This window comes from Sycon ciliatum, chromosome 13 (assembly GCF_964019385.1).
Source record: "Sycon ciliatum chromosome 13, ocSycCili1.1, whole genome shotgun sequence".
Classification (NCBI taxonomy): Eukaryota; Metazoa; Porifera; class Calcarea; order Leucosolenida; family Sycettidae; genus Sycon; species Sycon ciliatum.
Genome location: NC_088655.1, coordinates 23,229,742 through 23,252,317, shown reverse-complemented (window position 1 = coordinate 23,252,317; position 22,576 = coordinate 23,229,742). Strand labels below are relative to the sequence as shown.

General features: G+C 44.0%; 2 protein-coding genes across 2 annotated transcripts in view; both read right to left on the bottom strand.

Annotated features, from left to right (window-relative positions):
- LOC135829396 (hemicentin-1-like) overlaps positions 1–22,576 on the bottom strand; it is a 137,617-nt gene that overhangs the window by 71,985 nt on the left and 43,056 nt on the right. The gene's annotated exons all lie outside the window — the stretch shown is intronic.
- LOC135829865 (hemicentin-1-like) lies at positions 92–21,972 on the bottom strand. Its single transcript, XM_065342248.1, has 32 exons — positions 21,858–21,972; positions 21,424–21,552; positions 21,249–21,299; positions 21,038–21,093; positions 20,833–20,998; positions 19,806–19,985; positions 18,519–18,668; positions 17,745–18,041; positions 16,911–17,207; positions 16,422–16,549; positions 15,891–16,056; positions 15,387–15,707; positions 14,619–14,740; positions 14,108–14,294; positions 13,222–13,545; positions 12,682–12,849; positions 11,547–11,687; positions 11,202–11,316; positions 10,672–10,853; positions 9,805–9,941; positions 9,007–9,166; positions 8,524–8,660; positions 8,126–8,288; positions 6,930–7,241; positions 6,308–6,432; positions 5,453–5,630; positions 4,141–4,323; positions 3,710–3,859; positions 2,476–2,635; positions 1,580–1,689; positions 838–1,011; positions 92–117 (listed from the first exon to the last, which is right to left on the bottom strand). The coding sequence occupies exons 1-32, from the start codon at positions 21,970–21,972 to the stop codon at positions 92–94; spliced, it is 5,310 nt and encodes a 1,769-aa protein (XP_065198320.1).

Sequence of the window (22,576 nt, the reverse complement as noted above, 5' to 3'; positions counted from 1 at the left end):
CGTTAGTGACTCCATTGAAAAAGTGCCTGGACCTGTGCGAAAGAAATCAGCCAGGTGCACAGCTCACCTGGACCAGATTGAGTTCCTATGGTCATACATGGTGCTGGGCAGAGAAATCTAGCATCATGAATAGAACAGCACGGGAAGTTAAGCCCTATGCAGCCCCAGCGCAGCACAAAACACTGTGCTACGTTAATAACAGGTTGGATTTCTCTGTCCAGAACTGTACTCTTCTAAACTTATCCATCTGACAAGGGATATAAAGATATCTGTGGTGGGTTGGTACTGCTCTACCCCGATCCTTAGACCAAACCCTCGATTGCCACTAGGAATGTTGAGAATTCCCACAGATTTTACTTATGCATGCCACTTGGACATAATAACCCCAACAGTTTGCAACTTCCTGCACAACCTCTGTCCACTCCTGTGACACCAGAACTTCACATCATGTGACATGATTCCAAATTTTACATGAGAAAACAGTGCAAATTCGCCACAAGAGAGCTGAATACAAAGCAGGGCTGCATACAACCTGCTATCTATTATGCACAGCGTGAAAATATGTGTGTATCGGTTTTCCACATGATGTGAAGTTCTGACGTCGAAGATCCCATAGCTGGAGTTGCACACTCTCGGGTTCATGTACTTTTGATGCCACGGGCCGCGGGCCATTACGGAAAGCAGCAGAGCTGAAGTTTGCTTGGCTGGTACACCACAGTCAGTTAATAAAGCTGCATTTTACACAAATAATTGCAAAGTAGTGATCCACAGCAAAGCAATGAGAATATCATGTCCTCCTCATGCCCCAACATGAACCACCAAAGTGTGTGTACGTACAATTTGATTCCGTGATAGCTGCATATTCGGAACTGAAGATTGGGTTATCAGTGCCGTTCAGGATTGAGACCTCTGCTTCAGGATACGATTCAGAGAGACAGGTGACTTGGAACACGTCTGTTACATTGACAATGTACACTGCATCATCAGCAGGGCTGGTAATGCGGGGTAATGCTGTGCAGGAATGCAAAGAGAATACCAAGTATAAGATTTTCAACAAATATTTATAAAATGTGACTGTTTCATCCTTTGTGGACTCATCAGCGCAGCACAGAGGAAATGAGCCGAAACTGATGATGATGATGATGATGGCAAAAGATATCAAATTTTATAAAATGTGAATCTGAAGAAAAAAATGAGACAAATTAGCATAATCGTCTTGTAGTTTAGTGATTGAGAGTGCGAAGAGGGAATGGGGTTCGGGGTTTGTGGATTGTGACAGTGGCAATGATTTCCATGATGTTCACAAAGAGAGCTTTGATCGCAATTGGTAACACAGTTGTAGTAACTATCGACGCACATTCAATGTGCTGTTCAATGAAAATGGAATCGTGATTGTGTCAGTCAAGTACACATGGTGCTGTACTCCCCAAGACATGCGAACTCATGTCCACTAGTCCAAGGCGCAAGGGCTGACAGACTGACTCACTTCAGGGGACTTCCTCAAGCAGCAGTGTGCATCCCTCAAGAAAGCGTAATCACCATGGAGCATAAACTTGAAACTTTTTTAGGGAACTCTTACCGTAAACAACGACAGTAAAGCTGAGCGACGTGGTGCCTGCTGCATTACTAATCCACACTTCGTAGGTATCAGCATCATCCAAGGACAAGTTGCGAATAGTCAAAGACATCCTGCACACAGTCGCACCGGGATATAGCCATTCTTTGTTTTATCAACGCAAGAGTGATCATAATTAATTTAAAAATTCCCTCGGCGTTAAGTCTTGAGGAAAGAATATTCCAGCTTCAATCAATACTTGGGCTAAAACCATTCATTCGAATAGGGTAAGGTGCAATTTGTGTATTTTGTATTGTATTTTATTATTTTACTTGGGCATTCCCAGCAGATACTAAGGTCTTCTTACAGGGTGCCCAAGATGAATAATTGTGTTAAGTTCCTGGCGAAATGAATTGGGGATATGATTTGTGCGAAGGGATTCGGGAAGCGCATTAAAGCGGCCAGCACAAAGGAATGAAAGATATTTGTATCCAGCTCAGTGTTCTAGCCAGGTCAAAATAGTAGGGGGTGGGCATGGGTAGGGGTAGGGGGTGGGCATGACCAATTTTTTCCATTGTCCAAAATTGTCTTGCCATGCAAAATGTAACATACGGGGTGAACCCCCAACTTCACCCCTCACAAATGTGCCTTTACGAACCCTCTAGTAGTGACTATCGACTGTATTTTCGTTGAATGGCGTGAAAAAACACAAAAATTGGAAAATGAGTAGGGGGCGGCACTTTTTCACAGGGGGGCACGCAAACGGGGTAGGGGGCGCAGCGCTCCCCTACCCCCCTTTAGCTAGAACCCTGCAGCTTGAGTTTGCACAATGGGTAAAGAAAGGGAATTGTTGACTTGGCCGCGAGTGATTCTATCTGTGCGAGAGCAGTCACGGTGAGGGGACAATGCTGGTATCTTACCTGTTGGTTGAAACTTCAAATCTCGGACTGGCCATGGGCAATGCCCACTGTATGCTTGGCTGTGGTTGTGGGGAGTTTGTGTATGCAAAACTGAACGTGACATTGCTTGCTTCAAGTCTGTCCTGGGTGGCATTACTCACTCTCTCAACGACCGGTGGAACTGGAGAAAGAAATGTGAAAAGAAAATTTAGAAAAAGTCTCATTCCCGCTAGTACTATTACTATGCTACTACACTAGCCCTATCTTTTAAAGTGTAATTTTGCCAATGCTCTGACCGCCAAAGTGCTGGTTATAATTAACAAAGTATCAATCAAGTCCTTAATTGAATTCGACTTGAAAAGTAATGGCACGAAAGGTCTATTCAAAGCCATATGGCTTTCTGTGCTTCGTGTGCTGCTAGTACTACTACTACTATATTCGTCAGGGAATGGTTGTGGGAGAATTGGATATACAGATGTCATTACAAACAGTACATACGTATATTCTCTAATATAAGCGCCGTGCTTATATTATTTCCACACCCCTCTACCCCGTGCTTGTATTGGAGACCGTGCTTATATTTTTTCAACTAATACATCCCTACAGAGCAAGAAGAAATACATGCTAGATATCATGCATGCCCCATTGATTTCCACCAAGACCGTGCTAATAATAGAGAGTGTGCTTATAATGTTTCGAAAGGTGCTCACAGTGTGCTAGTATTAGAGACTGTGCTAGTAATGGAGACCTATGCTTATAATAGAGAATATACGGTATCATAATTTTCGTCTCTACACACAGTGTATCGCACACAGTGTATAAACACGCTGCACACATTGCCATTGTATTTTCACTTGGTGTGCAACTCTGAGATACTGAATCCTATTCTGATTGTTCGTTACCTGGCCATCCATGCTGCATGTAGTCTTTGCTAAGGGAATACAGCATCATTGTATCTTTTAACATTCTACTCGAGCCCTGGGTAATATTTGCGCTCGCTGCTAGCTGTATACCACACAGTACATTGGCTATTCATCCTGTAGTATTATTATAGTCAGACGTCGCTTGTCCGCTCCTCGTTTATCTGGATTCCTTGCCATCCGGAAGAAAATCGTTGTTTACCGATATACAGCATGTGCCATGCATACATACAGTATTTGTAGTTGATTATCCACTTCCCTTGCCTAACCGTATTTTGTGGAAACCGGTTGTGTGCGGTTATACGAGGTGTGACTGTATATGGTTGTGTCCCTACCTTGCACGGTAAGACTAGTATTGATGCTGTCCACGTGAACACCAGTTGTTGCAACCACCGTAGCGATGCATACATACTGTCCTGCATCACTCTCACTGATGTTGCTCACACTGAGCTGGTATATAGTTGTGTACAGCTGGGATGAAGTACCTGCATACAACCAGGATGACAGCAATAACAATTATCTGAGACTCTATGAACCGAGGCGTACTCCTACGGAAAAGGACAATTTTCCCTGCATCGATATAGCAATGAACCCGAGATCTCCTCAAGTTGCTTCCAAATCTCCAATACCCCCCCCCCCCCCACCGCCCATAACATTATTTGGGGCTACAAATCATTAAAAAGGCTTTCAAATGGTTGTCTCAGGGCATAGAGACCAGTGATGAAAAACTGAATTCTAACACTTCAGGCATTGAGTGCATACTTACTGTATACTGATGACGCATTGGTCATGATCGTCCCATCAAGAGTCCGAGTAACAATATTGCTGCCACCGTAGAAAGTGACAGTTGCCATTGGAAACGACTCCACAACGCACTCCAGCTCCAGATCATCGGTTTGATTGACGACAAACACATTCCCATTCTGTGGCACTATTATCTTGGGAGGCACTGGTTTTGAACACAACACCACACATTCAGGATATAGTCCGGATATACACTAAAGCTGAAAAGAAACACTTGGAGAGTTGCGGCTGCTCGTGGCAGTGCGCAATGCATCTACTATAGCCGATATTGAAATTCGTTGAGAAGTGAAGGGGACTCGGGTTGCAGGCCTTGCTGTGGGCCCAGTGTGTGTGGACCCTTTTGCTGTGGACCCAGCATACTGCTGCCACAATTCAAAGTGGGAATGCTCATAATAATAATAGCAACCCACTTGCCGTAAGAGATTGCGTTTTGATAGCAACAAATGGTGGTCGCTCATTGAAGACTATTTGACTGTACATCTGATATTCGAAGATGTAAGGTGGTAACAACATACCTGTCCAAACAACAGTAAATGTAACAATACAGGTGAAATCCTGATAATTCGAACACCAAAATGCCAGCAAAAAACTTCTAATAATCCGGACATTTTAATTATCCAAGCATGAACCCACAACTCAATATGTATGTCAAAATGCTCTCATGGTCATGCAGAGTGGCGCTATGGACTTTAGACACACATTTTACGGACACTGAACTGACCAGCACAGCCTGCTCATACAAACTTAACTGACCAGTACAGTGTACACTGAACTTCGAATTACACTTTGCTAACTTCGAATTATGAGCACAAATCCCACACATTTTCTATGTAAGTGGAATCCGTGGAACTTCGAATTAACCGGACATACCCAGTTCGAGGTTCGAATTATCAGAATTTTTTATGTGGGAATCGTATTGATAGAAATCGGTCCTGGAAAAACTTCTAATTAAGCAGTATGTTCGAATTAAGCCTGAAGTACATCTTTTTCTTCAGCCTCCACACCACAACTGCGCTCTCAAGCCGACATCAACACGTTTTCAAGGCACATCATCAACAAAGCGACATATCCATTGCTACTGAATTCCTTCGTACAGCTATAAAACGCTCGTCAATGTAGGTAGTTATTGTAGAATTATTCCACTAGAAAATGTAATGGAGCTGCAGGTGACTGAATTTGTAGACTCCACTGCAGTCTTCATATTCATTTACTGTCCGGGAATTGATGAATATACAGCTTGTAACAACTATCCAGTGCATTGTCTAAGGACTAACCATGTACTGTGAGCAGTGCTTCTGAACCCACGGTAACACCGCCATATCCAGCCGTTACATTGCCGTTCTCCGCCACACAGCCAAACGTCCCAGTATCATTGCGCACAATAGAGCTCATTGTCAAGTTCCAGCCACCATCAGATAGTGCGACCCTGGGATTGGTTAGTGTGGTGATAACCTGAATCGTGAGTGTGTGAATAATAGTAAAAATTGAAAAAATAAAAAATAAAAACGTGTTAGACACAAACAGGTGAGCACAAGTACCGTATACTATATCAGTGGTGTACAAACATTTTCCCGATTTTCTGTTCGGCATAGGTGCCAGGGAGAACTCTGGAGTATAAAACACATTTTAAGCACCATCACTGCACCCCCAAAAAGTCGGTGTGGCTTACACTACGATGATCAAATTAACAGAGATAAAGATGGTACATATCTCTATTTCGTGAGCAAAACCTGGGTGCGGCTCATACTGCAATGCTGCTTATGCTCCGGAAAGTACGGTACCTTTAGTGTCTTAGACATGTTGGTCAACTCGGAATAATTATGATTTTTTAAATTTTTGGTACTCAGGGTAAGCATAATGTGCTTCTTGTCTCGCTTGTGTGAGAGTCAATTCTTTTGGACTGCTTTTTCAATGTCCCAATGATTGCTCCTATTATTAAACACACACATGCAGCTCCTAGGATGGTGGGTGAATGGAGTACAAGCTGAAACAAAACAACATGCTCCACTATACCCTCCCACCCCACCTCAGACATGCACAGTCCAGATAGTTTGAGAGCCTGCAGACTTAGGTCAACATTGAAGTCTGCTGAAATTTGTTTTTAACTGCGGCCAGGATTTATCACTCACCCGTGTTTTGTTGTGGTACCAAGTGACATGCGGTGTGTCAAATCCCGACATTTGACAGGAAAATTGCGCTGTTTGTCCTTCTGTGAGCGACGTGTTTGGCTGTACGGCCAACTCTTCAGGCGGTACTGCAGCATAATAACATATCAAAATACACCGAGGGCAACCTTTCAAACGAAAATACACTGCACTCAATGATAAAGTAAAAGTACATGTATACAAGAGAGATTGGAAGCTGTGTCGCAACTCTGAGTTTCACGTATTACTACGATCATCAGGCAACAGGTAAAGTACATTATCGTGTCTGTTGCCGAGGGGAACTCACGATGGCTGCTAACACCCTGTAAACAGTTTGACACTGGCAGTACAAACATGCAAGCATGCACACACACCCAGCAAGGTTACTAAATTATTAATAGTCATAACCCTATCAGCAACCCAGCTCTGAACTGCATCTAATCAGAATGGTTCGAATTTACCCTCAGACAAGGTGCGGATTTCACAAGACATTTTGCGGTAAAATCTGTTTGGAAGGCATCATCTATAGGAACAACAAGGACTGATGAGAGGTTTCAATGTGAGCCAATAAGAAAAGTATTGTGCATTTCCTTTCTAAGATACTCACTGTACACATCGAGCCTGGCAGAGGCACTTGCTGACGGCAAGTGTTTGTTGATAGCTTCGCAACGAAAGATTCCAGCATTCAGAGTGGTGACATTGTCCAAGGTCAACACCGACCATACTCCCTGCGTACCCCTTTGGGTAGTGACGGCATCCGCATATGTGACAGTGCCGTATAGGTCACTGCTGACCAAACTCCCCTCATGATACCATGCTACCGCTGGTGCTGGCATGCCGCGAGCAACACACTCCAGCGTAACATTACTCCCTTCGTTAGTATTGGTAAGTTCAGGTCCACGGAGTATTTGAGCCGGTTCTGGGAATATATTATTAAAATCCAACAAAACAAACGAATTCTACATTAGCATACCATAGTGTCATGTATTAACAACATTTCACAACAGTTCAACAACCTAGTTGCCTAGACTATGAAGTTGTGGAGCTTTACATTGGCCCCATTTTTAGCATTTTCTTCAGACCCTAAGATAAAAGGCCCTGTAGCCCTCGATAGGTTAGCGCCAGACCTATTCCTGTAGAAGCAGATGTCAGAGTTAGGCTTCTATTCAAACAAAATCTATGTGTGTCTACAATTAAAACAGGGTTATTGCCAAAAGTGTACATGCATCTTGAAAATCAGGCTTGTATTCAAACCAGGCTTCTATATGAGATAGGCTTTAATACAAGACACTACAGTACTGCATATGATAGTACGGACACTGACAATGGAAATTGCCACTTCCCTGTGAGCTAAGACGAGCAGTGTAAGGACTAAGAAAGGAAGGAAGGAAACGAAGATTTTAGGTCCGACCTAAATGCCACTGTCTTGCATGATTCTCCTATTACGAATTTTTGTGTTGCCAACACCATACAATGGGTGCTATTTCATTTAGCACTGGCTGGATTATGTTGGAAACGTTTGTGAACAAGACACATCAACTTGCCATGCATTTTGATAGCCAGTGTTATAGTCGAAGAAAGTTATAGCACACCACTAGAAGATATGTAACAAAAGACAACCGAGACTAGCGGCCAGACTGGTACCACAGACCACTTCTCCAGGCACGGACAGTCTTACATTCATATAATTATGGTTCTGCGGTGCAAACCTCTAACTAAGGACCACCTGCCTCTAAAGACCGCCTTCTCTGGTCCCAAGGGGTGGTCGCTAGTCACAGGTCTGACTGTACTATGCCTGCTCACCTTCATAGAGTACGGTGTAATTGATTTTGAGTACGGCTGCTGAGTGTCTCAGATAGACTATGTACATTCCAGCATCAGTGTAGTGCATCCTATGTATGCTCAGTGTCAGGCCATCTGAGGAGATGCTGGCGTTGACTGCTGCCTCAAATGTAGCATTCACAACCTGGAAGGAAAGCACAATGGTTAAAAACAAGGTAAATAGGACACTCGGGACATAATTGTCAATAATGCACATTGCTGACAAGAATAAACTTTGCTCACAACAGTACAAATGATCCCACAGATGCTCGTCCCGTGATCTTATTCCGGTAAATCACTTCTCCGTAATGAAAAGAGACGGATATCTGAAAATCAAGGGATCATGCACGTGTGGTCTTCATTGCACGCTGAGTTCTTACCTTCACCCAAGTAATGTTGGAACTGGGTAACGGGGCTATGCCAGCATCTGTGAGATTCACAAACAGTTCCACTGCTTCACTTTCCACTCCAACTACTGCATTGTTGGGTGCATGTGCTTCAGGTGGAGAGCGGTTTCCTGAGGAACAAAGGAAAAAGTAGTTAGTTAGATCACTCTGACTTTGAGCTTTGAGGCATTAATGACAAGTGTATTGTTGGCTGCTTCAACCGGTAGGTCCGAGCTCCACTGATGAGATGTGACAATGTTGAACTAGCTGGTAGTCAGGAAAATGTATTCAATGCAAAGGTGCTATGCAGCACAAGTTGAAACAGAATAGAGATATGCGGCAAGCTATTTTTTATTTTTTATGATCCTGTAACTTCTATAATGGGGTGTGGGTAGAGCATTAAGAGCCCAATAGAGAGAAAAATCAGACATTGAGCTTGCTGTGTCGGAATGTGACATTGAGACACATACGACTGACCTATAGCCAAGGTTCTCGCCTGAACCGGATCACTGTCAGCACTGCACATTGTAGTCGAGAGCACACACACTTGGAATGTGTAGAACGTTAGTGCGTCCAAGCCTGACAGCACATATGAAAGGCTTTGCTTTGACACTTCCACAGATGAAAAGTTGGATGCCTGTAGAAACAAGATGGAAAAAGGATAATATCGTACACGTTCCCAAGGGAACTCATGACGGCTGCTAGCACCCAGCTAGCAACCAGTAAATCCTGTGGTAGATGCCCTACCCTCTATCAAATCCATTATCTATATGGAACTGCTAAGATACTACACCAGACCTTTTCAACTACTACCGTAAACCCTAAAACCTTTGTGTCAGTTTTAGTTTGCGATCTTCGAGCACAGACAAATTTGCATCTGGAAATGTTTGCGATCGGAGTCAATTTCCTCAATTTTTTTCCACAGCTCTACATTTTATGACTGCTTCAATTTGGCAATTTCACACCTATCGCAAAAACTGCGAAGGATTCTGGATCGCAAAGGGTTCCAGGTTTTCAGTATCTGTATCAATGAGCATACTTCTCGCGGCAAAACTCTCCACACTGTTGATTATAAGCTATTGGTGGAAGGCACACAACAATCATCAATCACAACCCTACATGTCAGGTTTTGTTTGCTGTCCTGCTATATTGCCTTGCCAATACTATGTTGACACTCAGCAGCTTCAGGGGCTTGAATGCATGAATGCGTATATGGTCAATTATGTACTCCACATGCAGCTACAGTAGATTTCCAGCCGGGCTGCTCCTACATACCAATAGGTCCTTGTACAACACACGGTATCCCTGCGTCTGTGCTGTTTGCTCTGTACAGTTGATGTCTGACCAGGAGATGTTGACAGACTCAAAGCTGATCACTTCTACCTTGACACTGGCTGGGGCAGGCAGTGGTTCTGTAAAGGAAGGGTCAAGGAAAAGAATCACCAAAAATCTTCTTCATTTGTCATTTTTGAATGCCATTGCAATGTAGATACCGAACTCCACCCTGTGTTGAGTAGGTGTCCAACATACTAGTAATCCGCTGACTTCATAATTACTTAATCACTAGTAATTCATTCCTCTGCACTGGGTTTACCGTAAAGTCGCGGATAAAAGCCGGGCTTATAAGCACATAAGCCGCTTTCTGCATCAGGCTTCAATGCAAACCATGCTTATATGCACCACTGATATTTTTGCCAGCCTTGTATGCACATCGGCCAATCCGGGCTTGCATAGAAGCCAGGCTTCTACGCACGACACGCGTAGATCTACCACTGACTACCGGTATGGCGGCAGCTTTACTATGCACTGTACATAGCGCATGCACTCTTGACCTACCCAATCCGCGCTTGCATAGAAGCCAGGCTTCTACGAGCGACAGGCTTATATTTGACCCGTTTGATTTTCAGGCTTCTATCCGCGATGTGCTTGTATGCAAACCCGGCTTCTATCCGCGACTTTACGGTATGCACACATCAGGACCATCGATTGCAATTCATGGGTTCATTTACTAGAATTGGTTTCAATTCTTGTCAACGCAAACACCGGGAAGTTTGATGTACATGGAGAAGGAAAAATGGAATACATTGTGAGCTCCTTAACCTGTAGATGTTTTCTTTGCAAGCAAATCACACAGGTCCTTACCAATTTCATGTGAGTGAACAGACAACTGGGGGCTGAAGCTTCCTGTTCCAATTCTATTGCTGGCTTTCACACGGAACTCGTACTGCCGATTTGGCAACACACTGAATGTTGCCAACCGCACTCCAGCAGATGTGTTGTGAAACATTTCCTCCTTGTTTCCTTGACAGTCATAAGACGTTATCCTGTATATAAAAAAACAGTACTAAAGGATCAACTAGGAGGCCTTGGATTGTGATAAAAATTGAAATATTATTAATTGAAGTTTCCATAGTAGTCGACTTTCACTTCTCAATCTGTACTGAATACCAGGGAATCATCTGTGCTATGCACATGTCCCGCATATGATGGACGATTGCAGACAAAGAAAAGCTTCGCTCAATGACAATGTTGAAAAGACAGTTTCTGATTCGGTCTGTTCTGAATTTTTGGTCTGTTCAGACAGGCCCAGAGCATGCACTTTCAGACTATGTAGCCCAGAATCGGAATACTTGCTATATTCACAACGCGTAAATCAGTGTTTTTCAACTTACTCAATCCTGTAGCTTAAAATGGGAGCATTATTGCCTTGTGGCTCTGTCCATTCAATAGTGATATTGTAGGGAATATTCTGCACCACTGTAGCCGGTTGGGGAGGATCAGGTATCTCTGTAACAAAAACGAAATCAGAAACACCATGAGTGACATTAACCCTCCAGCATTCTTTAAACACATACACCAAATCGGTTCCACACTTTCCGAGGGCTGGTGATCAGTAATTGTCGACCTGATTTGTCACAAATTGTCTTGAACTTGGCACGGGATCAGATCAATACGGTGTAGCAATTGGTCAGGATTATGTCCAGTAAACACACTGATAAAGTACGCATTCTACTGACCGTAGACAGTAACGGATGTGTCCTGAGTTGCGTTTCCAGCTGGTGTCATTGCTGTACACGTGTAAGTACCATTGTCTGAACATCTTGCTGCTGCTAGATGTAGTGTTGCCTGACTCCAAGGCATGCCTCTGGAATATACTCCTGGTTGTATGTAGAAATACAGCAAGGGGGAGAAAACATGGACAAGGATTTCTCAAGTACAGTCAACTTCGCTTATAACAACACTCGGCGGGGCATCAAAAAAGTGTCCTTATTCGCGAAGTGTCGTTATACCCGAAGTGTCATTATATGTGTCACAGTTATATTGGACTTTGCTCTGGGCATGAAAATTATGTCGTTATTCGCAAATTGTCGTTATATCCGCAGTCGTTATTTGGACTGGGCATGAAAATTATGTCGTTATTCGCAAATTGTCGTTATATCCGCAGTCGTTATTTGCCCTGGGCATGAAAATTATGTCGTTATTCACAAATTGTCGTTATATCCGCAGTCGTTATTAGCCAAGTTGACTGTAGAGTAAGACATGAGAAAAGAATCGGAAGGAGTCTGATGAAGCTGTTTACCCTTTCACAGTCGCACGTTTTGAAAATAAATCCCCGGTGCTCGATTTTTACTATCGTCTCCAGGCTATCTGTAGGAACGTTAGCCAAAATCATAGAGTGAATGGCTACTTCGCTACGGGTGCTCGCTATCCACTTCATGGCTCATTGGCGATTTGAGTAGGCGAGCTGGGTCTGGTTCCTCCTCGGACAAGCCAAGATTACAAGATATACCATGTCATGACACATGTCTGGCAGAATGGAAATTACATTTGGTTTGTGTACATGGTTTCCACTGTGGCCTTCCACTGTATGCTGTTGTGAGCTATTGAGCTATGCAAAATCCTGACTTCTGCGTAATGGGTAGACACTGAAGTCAGTTGAACATACTTCCGAGGAACCAATGGTTGTCACGTTCGTGTATTTCAAGTACTGCATAAATAACTGATGGTGGCTCAATTTCACTTATACATGTTGCCACCCCCTTATGATGACCATGCAGCTGTGGATCCACATAGATATCATGGCCCAAGCTTTTATGAAAACAACATAGGTGCAATACTTCTAGGCAGCAAGAAACATCATATTATTTTTACCTTGGACAGTGTGTAGCAATCCCAGTGATAACATCTGACTTTGTGAGTAGCCAGGAGCAGAAATTATAACAGTTGGAGGAGGGTTGCTTGAGAAAGTGCAGGTGATGTTGATCTGCTCAGGATGTTCTATGTGTAAGGCGCTTGACAAGAACTGGAGTTGTGGCTCCGCTGCATATACAAAAGCATCATCGACAATGCAAAATGGCCGGCAATAGTCTTGTTTTCTACAACATCCATAATATCTCCATGAACGTGCATGGCGAAACAAATATATATCCCATGGCAAACATGAATGGGCTAATTGTCCAGGGTGTAAATAATTTACATACATGCAACAGGCATACTTGTACAGGTTCGCAAAGGAGACAAGCACATCGACAGACCAGTTAGATAGCATGCCTTACAAAGATATACACAGGCATAAATAGGTATCAGTCTTAATTTGCTGTCGCCCTGCAACCCTATAACCAGTTCATAGCACTACGTTATTGCTCAACGTATGCCTGCATCAAAGAATATTTCTACCAGAAAGGTACTTACTGTAGACTGTCAAAATGCCTTCACTGCTAGCCACATCTCTCATTCTCTCCACGTCCCGGGAACCCGTGGCATTGATTTTGGCCACACATCTGTAAGCACCGCGTTGCTCAAACCCAACGCTGTCCAGACTCAAGCTGCTGGTGATGTAGGTTGGCTCCACTGGACCTTCAGCAATACTTACATTTGAGTACGATGGCAGATCAGTACCATTATACTGCCAATGTATGCTTGGAGCTGGGTGCCCAGTTGCCATACAGGTTAAAGTGACATTCTCACCCTCGACAATTGTGATATTGTCTGGTGCTTCGGATATTATTGGCGAAACTGCAGAGGGAATCGGCGATAATCATCCATACAGCAATGCTGATCATTAGTACAATATGGCAATGTACAAAATTACAATTAATTCTTTTTTTCAACTGTTAACAAAGGGGATTTTGTAAGCATCAAGAGCTCACGCCACACGGGAGAAGCTGATCAAGTTTCTCATGAAAGAACATCGTGTAGATCTGATTATTCGAGAACACTCCAAGACCCCCCCCCCCCCCCATTCCATGGCCGCCGCAACTCCAAAGTCAGTGCGACAGGCCTGACATATACTGCGATGCCAGAGAGACTTGCTCTTCCAAGAAGTGAGAAATGTGGACTTGAACAAGTACTTCTATAACTCTAAATTCACTTACTCTAAACGTTTCGTTTACAAGCCTACTTATCCATGCCGGTTCCTTTTTTTCTTCTCCTCCCCTTCTCCCTTCCTTGCCGTGGTTGGCTAACACCCTCTCTCTTTGTATTGGCCGGTGTTCTCACTGTGCTATGAGATGCTGTAATAAATAAATAAATAAATAAGCCATTAACTAGTTGCAAAGCACGTACATTGCCAACTCACCATACACACTGAGAGTGACCTCTGTGCCGTTGACAGATCCACCAAGAGTTCCGCTGCTATCTGTGTTACTGGCTGTGCATTGATAGACGCCGCGATCACGGAATTCGACCGTGCTGATGGTCAGATTATGATCGGATTGCGTAAGTTGAATACGACCAGCCGAAAAGGAATGGCTTGATGATATGTCCTGTAAGCCAGCAGCATTAGAAGGACCAAGTGAACAATATTCTCAGATGTTCATTCAAGGCATGTGTTTTAAAAGATATCCACTGGGTTGAGAGTAAGACTCAAACGGGAAAAGTCTGAAGAAAAAATTGACTGCCGATAAGCAGAGATTTGTCACACTAGCCGTAAATGAGCAGAATCTCTAGTTCTCAAGTGGACGACTTAATTCTCACTGTCCACAGCCACGATGAATTCTAAGTACAAGACTCATGCACAAGATTGTATTCTTGGCCACTGCACTAGGATCAAGGTTAGAAATACCAAGTAAGCAAACAGCCCCTCTTACCACATTGTTGAAGAACCAGGTTATCGCTGATATTGGTGCTGCATGTACATTGCAAGTGATATGAACCGTGGCGCCTTCCACCACTGCTAGATCTGATGCGGCAATGGTCTCCGTTGGCTGAACTGCAAGCAACAGCCAGCACAATATCACGTACCATAAAATCCTGCACATGTCCTCCCCTCCCCTCTGTGCCTACTCTTCCGCACTGTTTGGTGCACTGAAGTGTCGCTGAAGCCGAGACATCAGGTCGGCGGAGATGCTCCTGTTTCACCACCACAATTGCGTCTGCAGCCACCTCTATCATGCAGTATTCTGTTCTCGAGGTTCGTGGTTTCTCGTAAAAAAATGTCCAGACACTTGGGCTATACAACTATGTTGATGAACATAACCTGCAAACAACGGATTTCATGTGCTGGATCACACTGCTATGTAGCATATATGAATGCACCGACTGGCATGTGCAAGTATACACATTCCCAGCAGGGGGGGATACAGTAGGCTGCATCTCCGCTACCTTACTCCCGGTGGAAAGTGGACTGTAGCTCTGAGTTATGTTCATCCCATGCAAAGCGTTTATCAAAATAGGAATGATCATGGCACTAAATGCTACCTTGCACGGTTTTAAAGAGAACCTGCAATGTTCCGCTCTGCCTTACTAAGACACGAAATCATCAGAAAAATGTTGAGACTTGAGTGAAAGAAGTGTAGCTTTCAGTATCATTTGAGGCTGGATTGTAAACCTGGCCAAACAGTTCCAAACCTACTCACCAAAAATGTTCAAAGTGGAATTTCGGCTGATGGCAGAAGACACAATGTTAGATGCTTCACACTCATAATCGCCTTGATGTTCCGGATACGTGATGTTCGATATCGCCAATTTTGACAAAACACACTCGCTATGATCACATGCAAAGCTGGCGTTGTACGTCGCTTCCGTGATTGTAGTGATTGCTGATCCGTTCAGGACAATTCCATTGTGCAGCCACTTGATGCTTGGTCTCGGCACACCACTGGCAATGCATTCAAGCTGTACACTGGCGCCTTCGTTACGTGTTTCTACGACTGGCTGTGAGATGAACCTTGGTGGCTCTGAAACGGATAGGGCAGAAACATAACAAGGATCTAGAAGCGAAAAAAGTACCTTTCTGATGGTCTAAATGATCCAATGTTAAAATGGAATCCTTTCAAACGTCGTCAATGCCAGATAATAACTGTCAGCCTTCTTTATTCATCTGGCTTTCCTCTCTAACGGCATGCACTGTCTCCACTCACCTCTGTACTCCAGAGTGAAGTTTACAGTTGCAGCACCAGCTGGATTTGAGAGCTGTGCACTGTACAAGCCAGCATCGGTGTAATTCATGTGTGCTATGCTGAGGTTCAGTCGGCTTTGTGATAGGAATGACGTTGGAATTGGCACTTCGGGTGACGCATTGACAAACTGCAAAAGGGAACAAGTGGAATGAAAATACGATTTTACAGCTAACTCCATTCGTTGATGAGGGCTGAATTCCCCGAAACACTGTGTACTGAGCAGGGAGCAGTGCTTTCTCGCAGGTTTGCCGAGTGGACGGTTCGATGGGCTTCTCATGTGCTCTGGATGGCAGGCATGAGTCAGCCAAGTGAGAATTCAAGTTGGCATGAAGAGTGCGAGCTCCCACGTAGGGAGCAACACATAACTCCAGTCAGAGGTGTATTTTTAGCAGCAGGTGGCTCCCCAATATTTTGGAGGCAGGCTTGAAGTTCAAGTCTGACAGCAATGGCAATAGTCACAAAAAAACAAGAATGTTTGTACAATTGGCTGACCTTTGTCCAAGTGATGTTAGCCACAGGAACACCCGGATCGCCAGCAAAGTCCAGTAGAACTATTAGTGAAGCAACCATATCTTGAACACCGTGGACAAGTGTCGTCACGGCACTAGCTCGGGGAGGAACTGAGAGGAAAAGCAACGGGGAAAGTAACCAATAATTATATATAATCAGTCAATACCGAGAACGGCACACCGAAATTGATGATCACTGTTTCTTGCTAGAGAACGAGCAGCAAGTTGCCTGTGTACTTCATCTATTTTAGGTAGAGCTCTAGGTATGGCTGGAATCATGACCAGTCTATATTAATTTGTTGGTTCTTGTCAGCTGCTTCCATTACAATCAATTATCATTGGTGCTTTTCAAAGTGTACTTGGACATTAACAGATCCTATAAATTCAAACAGGCAGAGAAAATAGTGGACAAAGAAAGCGAAATATTTTGACAGTGCTGCCGGAAAACCGACAGGCCTAGTACTAGGCTCACCTTGCACTCGGAGGAACAGATCCTGAGAAGCATTCCCTGCATCGTTCCGGAACAAACATGAGTAATTTCCCTCGTCCGACTTTCTCACACTGGGGAAGGCATGTGCACTAGTGTACACATTAGGAAAGGTGCTGTTTCGTTCAACGACTGTAAATAAAGGGTTCGTAGCATTCGATGCATGTTGCCAGAAACTGGTTGGCGCGGGCAGTCCACGGTAAGTGCAACTCAGTGTAACGTATTGGTGTTCATTGCACGTTACGTATATTCCAGTTCTTGAGCTGATGTACGCTGGTGGGACTGCAAATAGACACGCACATCCACACGTGGACATGAATGCAAACAGGCAAGAACATACAAATACACATGTACATAAACACACACACACAGGTACTCAGGCATACACACACACACACACACACACACACACACACACACACACACACACACACACACACACACACACACACACACACACACACACATGCACACACACAAAGCACACAACCGTGAGCTCGATATGAGCAAGGAGAGTGGAATGGCGGGTGAAAGATCAGTTTCTTTGAAATGAGCGACTGCGGCATGACTTTGGGACAGATCCACTTACGAGAACGGGCCCAACAACATAACGGCGAATATGGAAGGAAAGAAGAAAAGGAGGAAAGGAAATAAATGACTTGAAGACATAAGAAATCACAAAGCACAATAGTCCAGGCTCCAGAAGTGCTCAGGAACTGACAGAAACTGGTCACATATGCACAGATGCACACATGCCCTCATGTGAGAAGGAAAGGTAATGTGCAGTGTTACTTTTTGACAATTCTAGACTTGACTTACTTTGCACTACGACAGTGAATGTAGTGCTGGCTGTGGCAATGGAGTTGTTCACGTTGCAAGTCAGTGTGTAGTTGTTCAACAATCCGTCCACAGCAGCATTGCTCATACTATACGTAGAAGTATGGTATGGCAAGACTGTGACGTCACTAGCCAGGCCAGTCATCGCAGCGGGAAATCCCGGTGATACAGTCCAGACAAACAATGGCCGTGGATTGGCGAATGCGATGCATTCGACGTCAAGCATTTCACCTTCGAGAACTGTGTATTCACGTTGAGACTGGTTGAACCTTGGACCGGCTGAACACAAAGCAGTGAAACATCATTGGTAACACAATATGGATTCCGACTAGCGCAGTATACTGACAGGAATTTGCAGTTCTGTAAACAGTCTCTCAAAGCTAATATTTGGCTTGATGCAGACTATCAAAAGATCATCTACGCCATACTTGTAAAACCTCCAAATAAGTAGCAGATCATATTTCCGGGACAGAGGTGCTTGACAGTAATTTGAAGATCCATTGGTGTTGTACGTTGTCTGTCTGTGTGTTGCCTGCCTAATTGCAGGATACAATTTTGCTGATGAACAATCTCTATTTAGGGGTAATGGGTACTTCTATGAATTTGAAGCACTGCATCATTTCCATGACTTGCCTTGGGCAGACAATGCAACTAAAGTGCAGATCTAGTTTGGCAGGTCCGTTCATGCCCATGGCCATTATTTCACATTTTCTCAGAAAGCACATTCGGCATAATGGCAAATACAATTAACCCTACCTTGCACATCTATGTCCACTTCAACAGCAGTGAAATGTGAGCCAGTGTCGTCGACTATCGCAATTTCGCAACGGTATCTGCCGCAGTTGTAGAATGTAGCGTCGGAAATCACCAGAATATTCGCCGTCAGGTAGAGTTGCTGTGTTGCATCTATGTCCCAGAAAAGACAGTGTGCATATACATGTTGTCAGTTTTCTATTGGTCGCATTTTTTGCCATGAATTTTTGGTGGATGAATTCAAAATAAATAAACTGTACTGCATTTTAGTAGTTCATTCTGCACTATGTGTTGCATTCAACATGCATTATTGTCGGAATGGGAACAACTTTCCCAAAAACCTTGGTTCTACCCGTGTGTGTGAATCCCCTATTAGAGCCGGGTTCAAATGCTTTTGTTCAGTCGGCTTCTTTGCTATTGTATGGATCAGTAACTCCGCGCTCGGCTGACAAGATCAAACAAGATCGAGACAACTAACTGCCCAGATGACATTTTCACTGAACCAAGCGAACGAGACTCTTTGCTGTTTAATGAAGACACAGCAAAAATACTGCTTAATTTTTTTTAGAAAGTCTTCGTGACCCATCGCATTTGATAGCAATAATACTATTGCGGATGTGTCCAACTTGGCAATAGACATAGCATGTTATGTCCTTAAAAGAGAATTAATGATTCACTGAACTGGCGTAAGTAGGTTTTTATAGATCCTGCCACACCCAAGCCTTTCATTCTTTGTGAATGATGTGAAGGGTACACACATGACTTTCATACGTTGTGAATGATGTGAAGGGTACACACATGACCTCTTCAGCAGTAAACACACATTGATGGCTAAAACGTAGACCCGGTCATGGCCTGACTAACCGGACCGGTTCCACCGGGCCTGCAGTGCATGTACATATCGTTTTGCACATAACGACTTCAAATGTTTAAAAAATATATATATTTCATTAAATAGGTAAACAGTTTCAGTTTTGTGAAGACAAAAACTTTCAAGATGTTTGTAATGAGCCTGAAGTGTGTCCTTTTTATGAGTATTATTTCATTAAATCGTTAGAATTAAATGTTCGGTAACATGTCCGGTCTTACAGTAGTCATCGACAGTTGGCAATTGAATCATACCACTGTTTTCTATTGTACTCTTACCATGGCTGGTTATTGCCCTCATCTCTGGGGTTGCTCCCCACATTAGCAATGGGTGCACATGCTACGAGATTGAGTTTAATAAAAATAATAATAATTTTGTGAAAAGAGCTATAGCTACGGGAATACTAATAATACCATGCTTACCATAAGAGGATAGTGTGCTGGCACTGACGCTGCCCGTGGTGGGAACTCGACCCAGTCCGATCTGCTCCCACACGGGCATGGTGCTGGGGAAAGCACTGGCATTGCATGGGATCGATAGGGACTTTCCCTCCTCTACAGTAAACTTCTCATCTCTAGAAGGGGTTGATATGAAGGGTCGAACTGCATCATTGACAAAAAACCAAAACTTCATAAGTAAGAGCATTCACAAGTGTTTTGGAACAAGGAGATCACTTGTTATAGCATGGCATTGACCATTAATGGAGGTATTTGAGAATGGTGTGTGTGTGTGGGGGGGGGGGGGGGCTAATAGTCTGGGAACATCACAATTTGATACAAATGACACACTATCTGATGCTTGACAATTTCAATGTGAGCGCAAACCTCATAGCATTACAAGACGTGGATGCTGGTAAATTTGCAGGTTCTTCGAACATGGGTTATGTGTGTGCGTGTCTTGTGTAATCAATGGTGCTAGTGAAGCTTATATCAGATCCACTCTGATTTAGCCACCCACACTGGTACCAAGTATTACCTTCACTGGGGGCAGGGGTACCTGCAGTTGGATCCCGGGACGGATACCCTGATGCCGTCAATCCTTTTTCTGCACCTTGTCCTCACCCACTTACTGAGGTGTGGTGAGCCCATCAGTGGGATCATTTCAAGTCCACCCTAGTTTGGGGATTTCAGGGGGTGTCGGCCGCTGGGTGGTTCAATGGCCAATTGAGTCATCTTTCCAAGATTCCTTTTGAGTCTCTCTCCCCTCTCCCGGGGAGACCCACGTGACCAGTTTTGGCAGTGAGCAAGTACAAGGGTGTGTGTGTGTGTGTGTGTGTGTGTGTGTGTGTGTGTGTGTGTGCGTGCGGGCGTGCGTGTGTGTAGGTGTGTAGGTGTGCGTGCATGTGTGCGTGTGTTCGGGAGTGTATTTGTGGGGGGGGGGTGCGGTTGTGTGTGTGAGTATGCACCTGGACATACCGTAGAATAATCTCTGTAGACCCAGGTTACATACCATTCATCAGCAGGTGGAAGACGGCCACTGCAAAGCCATTGTAATTTCCAGCTCGTGCTGTGTACATGCCAGAGTCGAGGCGCTGCAGTCGATTGATTGTGAGGCGTTGACGATCAACGGAGAACACAAATGTGGATCCAATCGGATGCACAGTGCCAAGGGGCGACTCCCAAATGATCTAGTAGAGAAGACACAAGAATAAGACCAGAGAGAAAATAATACGTGTTCTATCTGACTCGTATGATGGCATGCAAGAGGGAAGTGGTCTATGAAAAAGATCTCACTGTTCATAATAGAGCAGATTTTCATGACATTATAATAATGACTAATCATCAACATTTTGATCAATCCCAGGCACGTTGTGATCTGGTTTAGAATAACATGAGGTGTCTTCCATAGTGCCAAATGATAATTATGTACCCGACACAAAGTAAGCAATGTAGAATTAGGCCATTTTTGCGCCGAAGCTATTGGTAAAGATTGCAATGACGGGAAGGCATGAGTACAGACGATAGATATATCCCAACACCAAAACAGTCACTATTGCCACCAAGTGTCAGGATAAGAAATGAAGAGTGAAAGGCTCAATACCACGATCAGCACGTACATCACTTGGCTTGATGGCTGGGTTGCCAGGGTAGAGCACCACCAAGGTAAACGTTACACTCTGGGCCTCCAGCCGGGTGAAATTGGACTTGATGACGGAGAACACTGGTTTCACTGTGTCAACAATCAAAAGCAGCAAGAAGACATTGAGGTACTGAGATGGCAATGTGTTAGTCATCAGATTGTACGCACGTAGGGAGTGATGACACTAAATTGGTGCCGAAAATGATTATGGCATGTGGATGGTGGAACGAACATGGCGGACACAATGTGACCCATACATACTTGGGTTGAGTGGAGTTGGAAGAAACACAGCTATCCCGTATAGTCACGTGATAGATGCACAACCACTCTATAGCATCAAACCATTATAGAACCTTCTCAATGCCAAAGAGAAAATGCTACAAGGATTCACTTACCTGCCACTGTTAACGAGAATGTGGTGCTTCTCGCGTATGCCCCTATTGGAGTAGCGAGCTGAGCCTGACATGTGTACGTGCCGTTATGAGATATTGTTGTGTTGGCGATAGTCATGGTGCTGCTTGATTGTATTTGTTGAGTTCCCGGAATGGAAGCTAAATAGGAGAAACATCAAGCGACGACTACTATAAAAGCCAGATTGCATTAGTGACTCCATTGAAAAAGCACCTGGATCTGTGCGAAAGAAATCCGCCAGGTGCACAGCTCACCTGGACCAGATTGAGTTCCTATGGTCATACATGGTGCTGGGCAGAGAAATCTAGCATCATGAATAGAACAGCACGGGGAGTTAAGCCCTATGCAGTCCCAAGCGCAGCACAAAACACTGTGCTACGTTAATAACAGGTTGGATTTCTCTGTCCAGAACTGTACTCTTCTACACTTATCCATCTGACAAGGGATATAAAGATATCTGTGGTGGGTTGGTACTGCTCTACCCCGATCTTAGACCAAACCCTCGGTTGCCACTAGGAATGTTGAGAATTCCCACAGATTTTACTTATGCATGCCACTTGGACAAAATAACCCCAACAGTTTGCAACTTCCTGCACAACCTCTGTCCACTCCTGTGACACCAGAACTTCACATCATGTGACATGATTCCAAATTCTACATGAGAAAACAGTGGGAAGTCGCCACGAGAGAGCTGAATATAAAG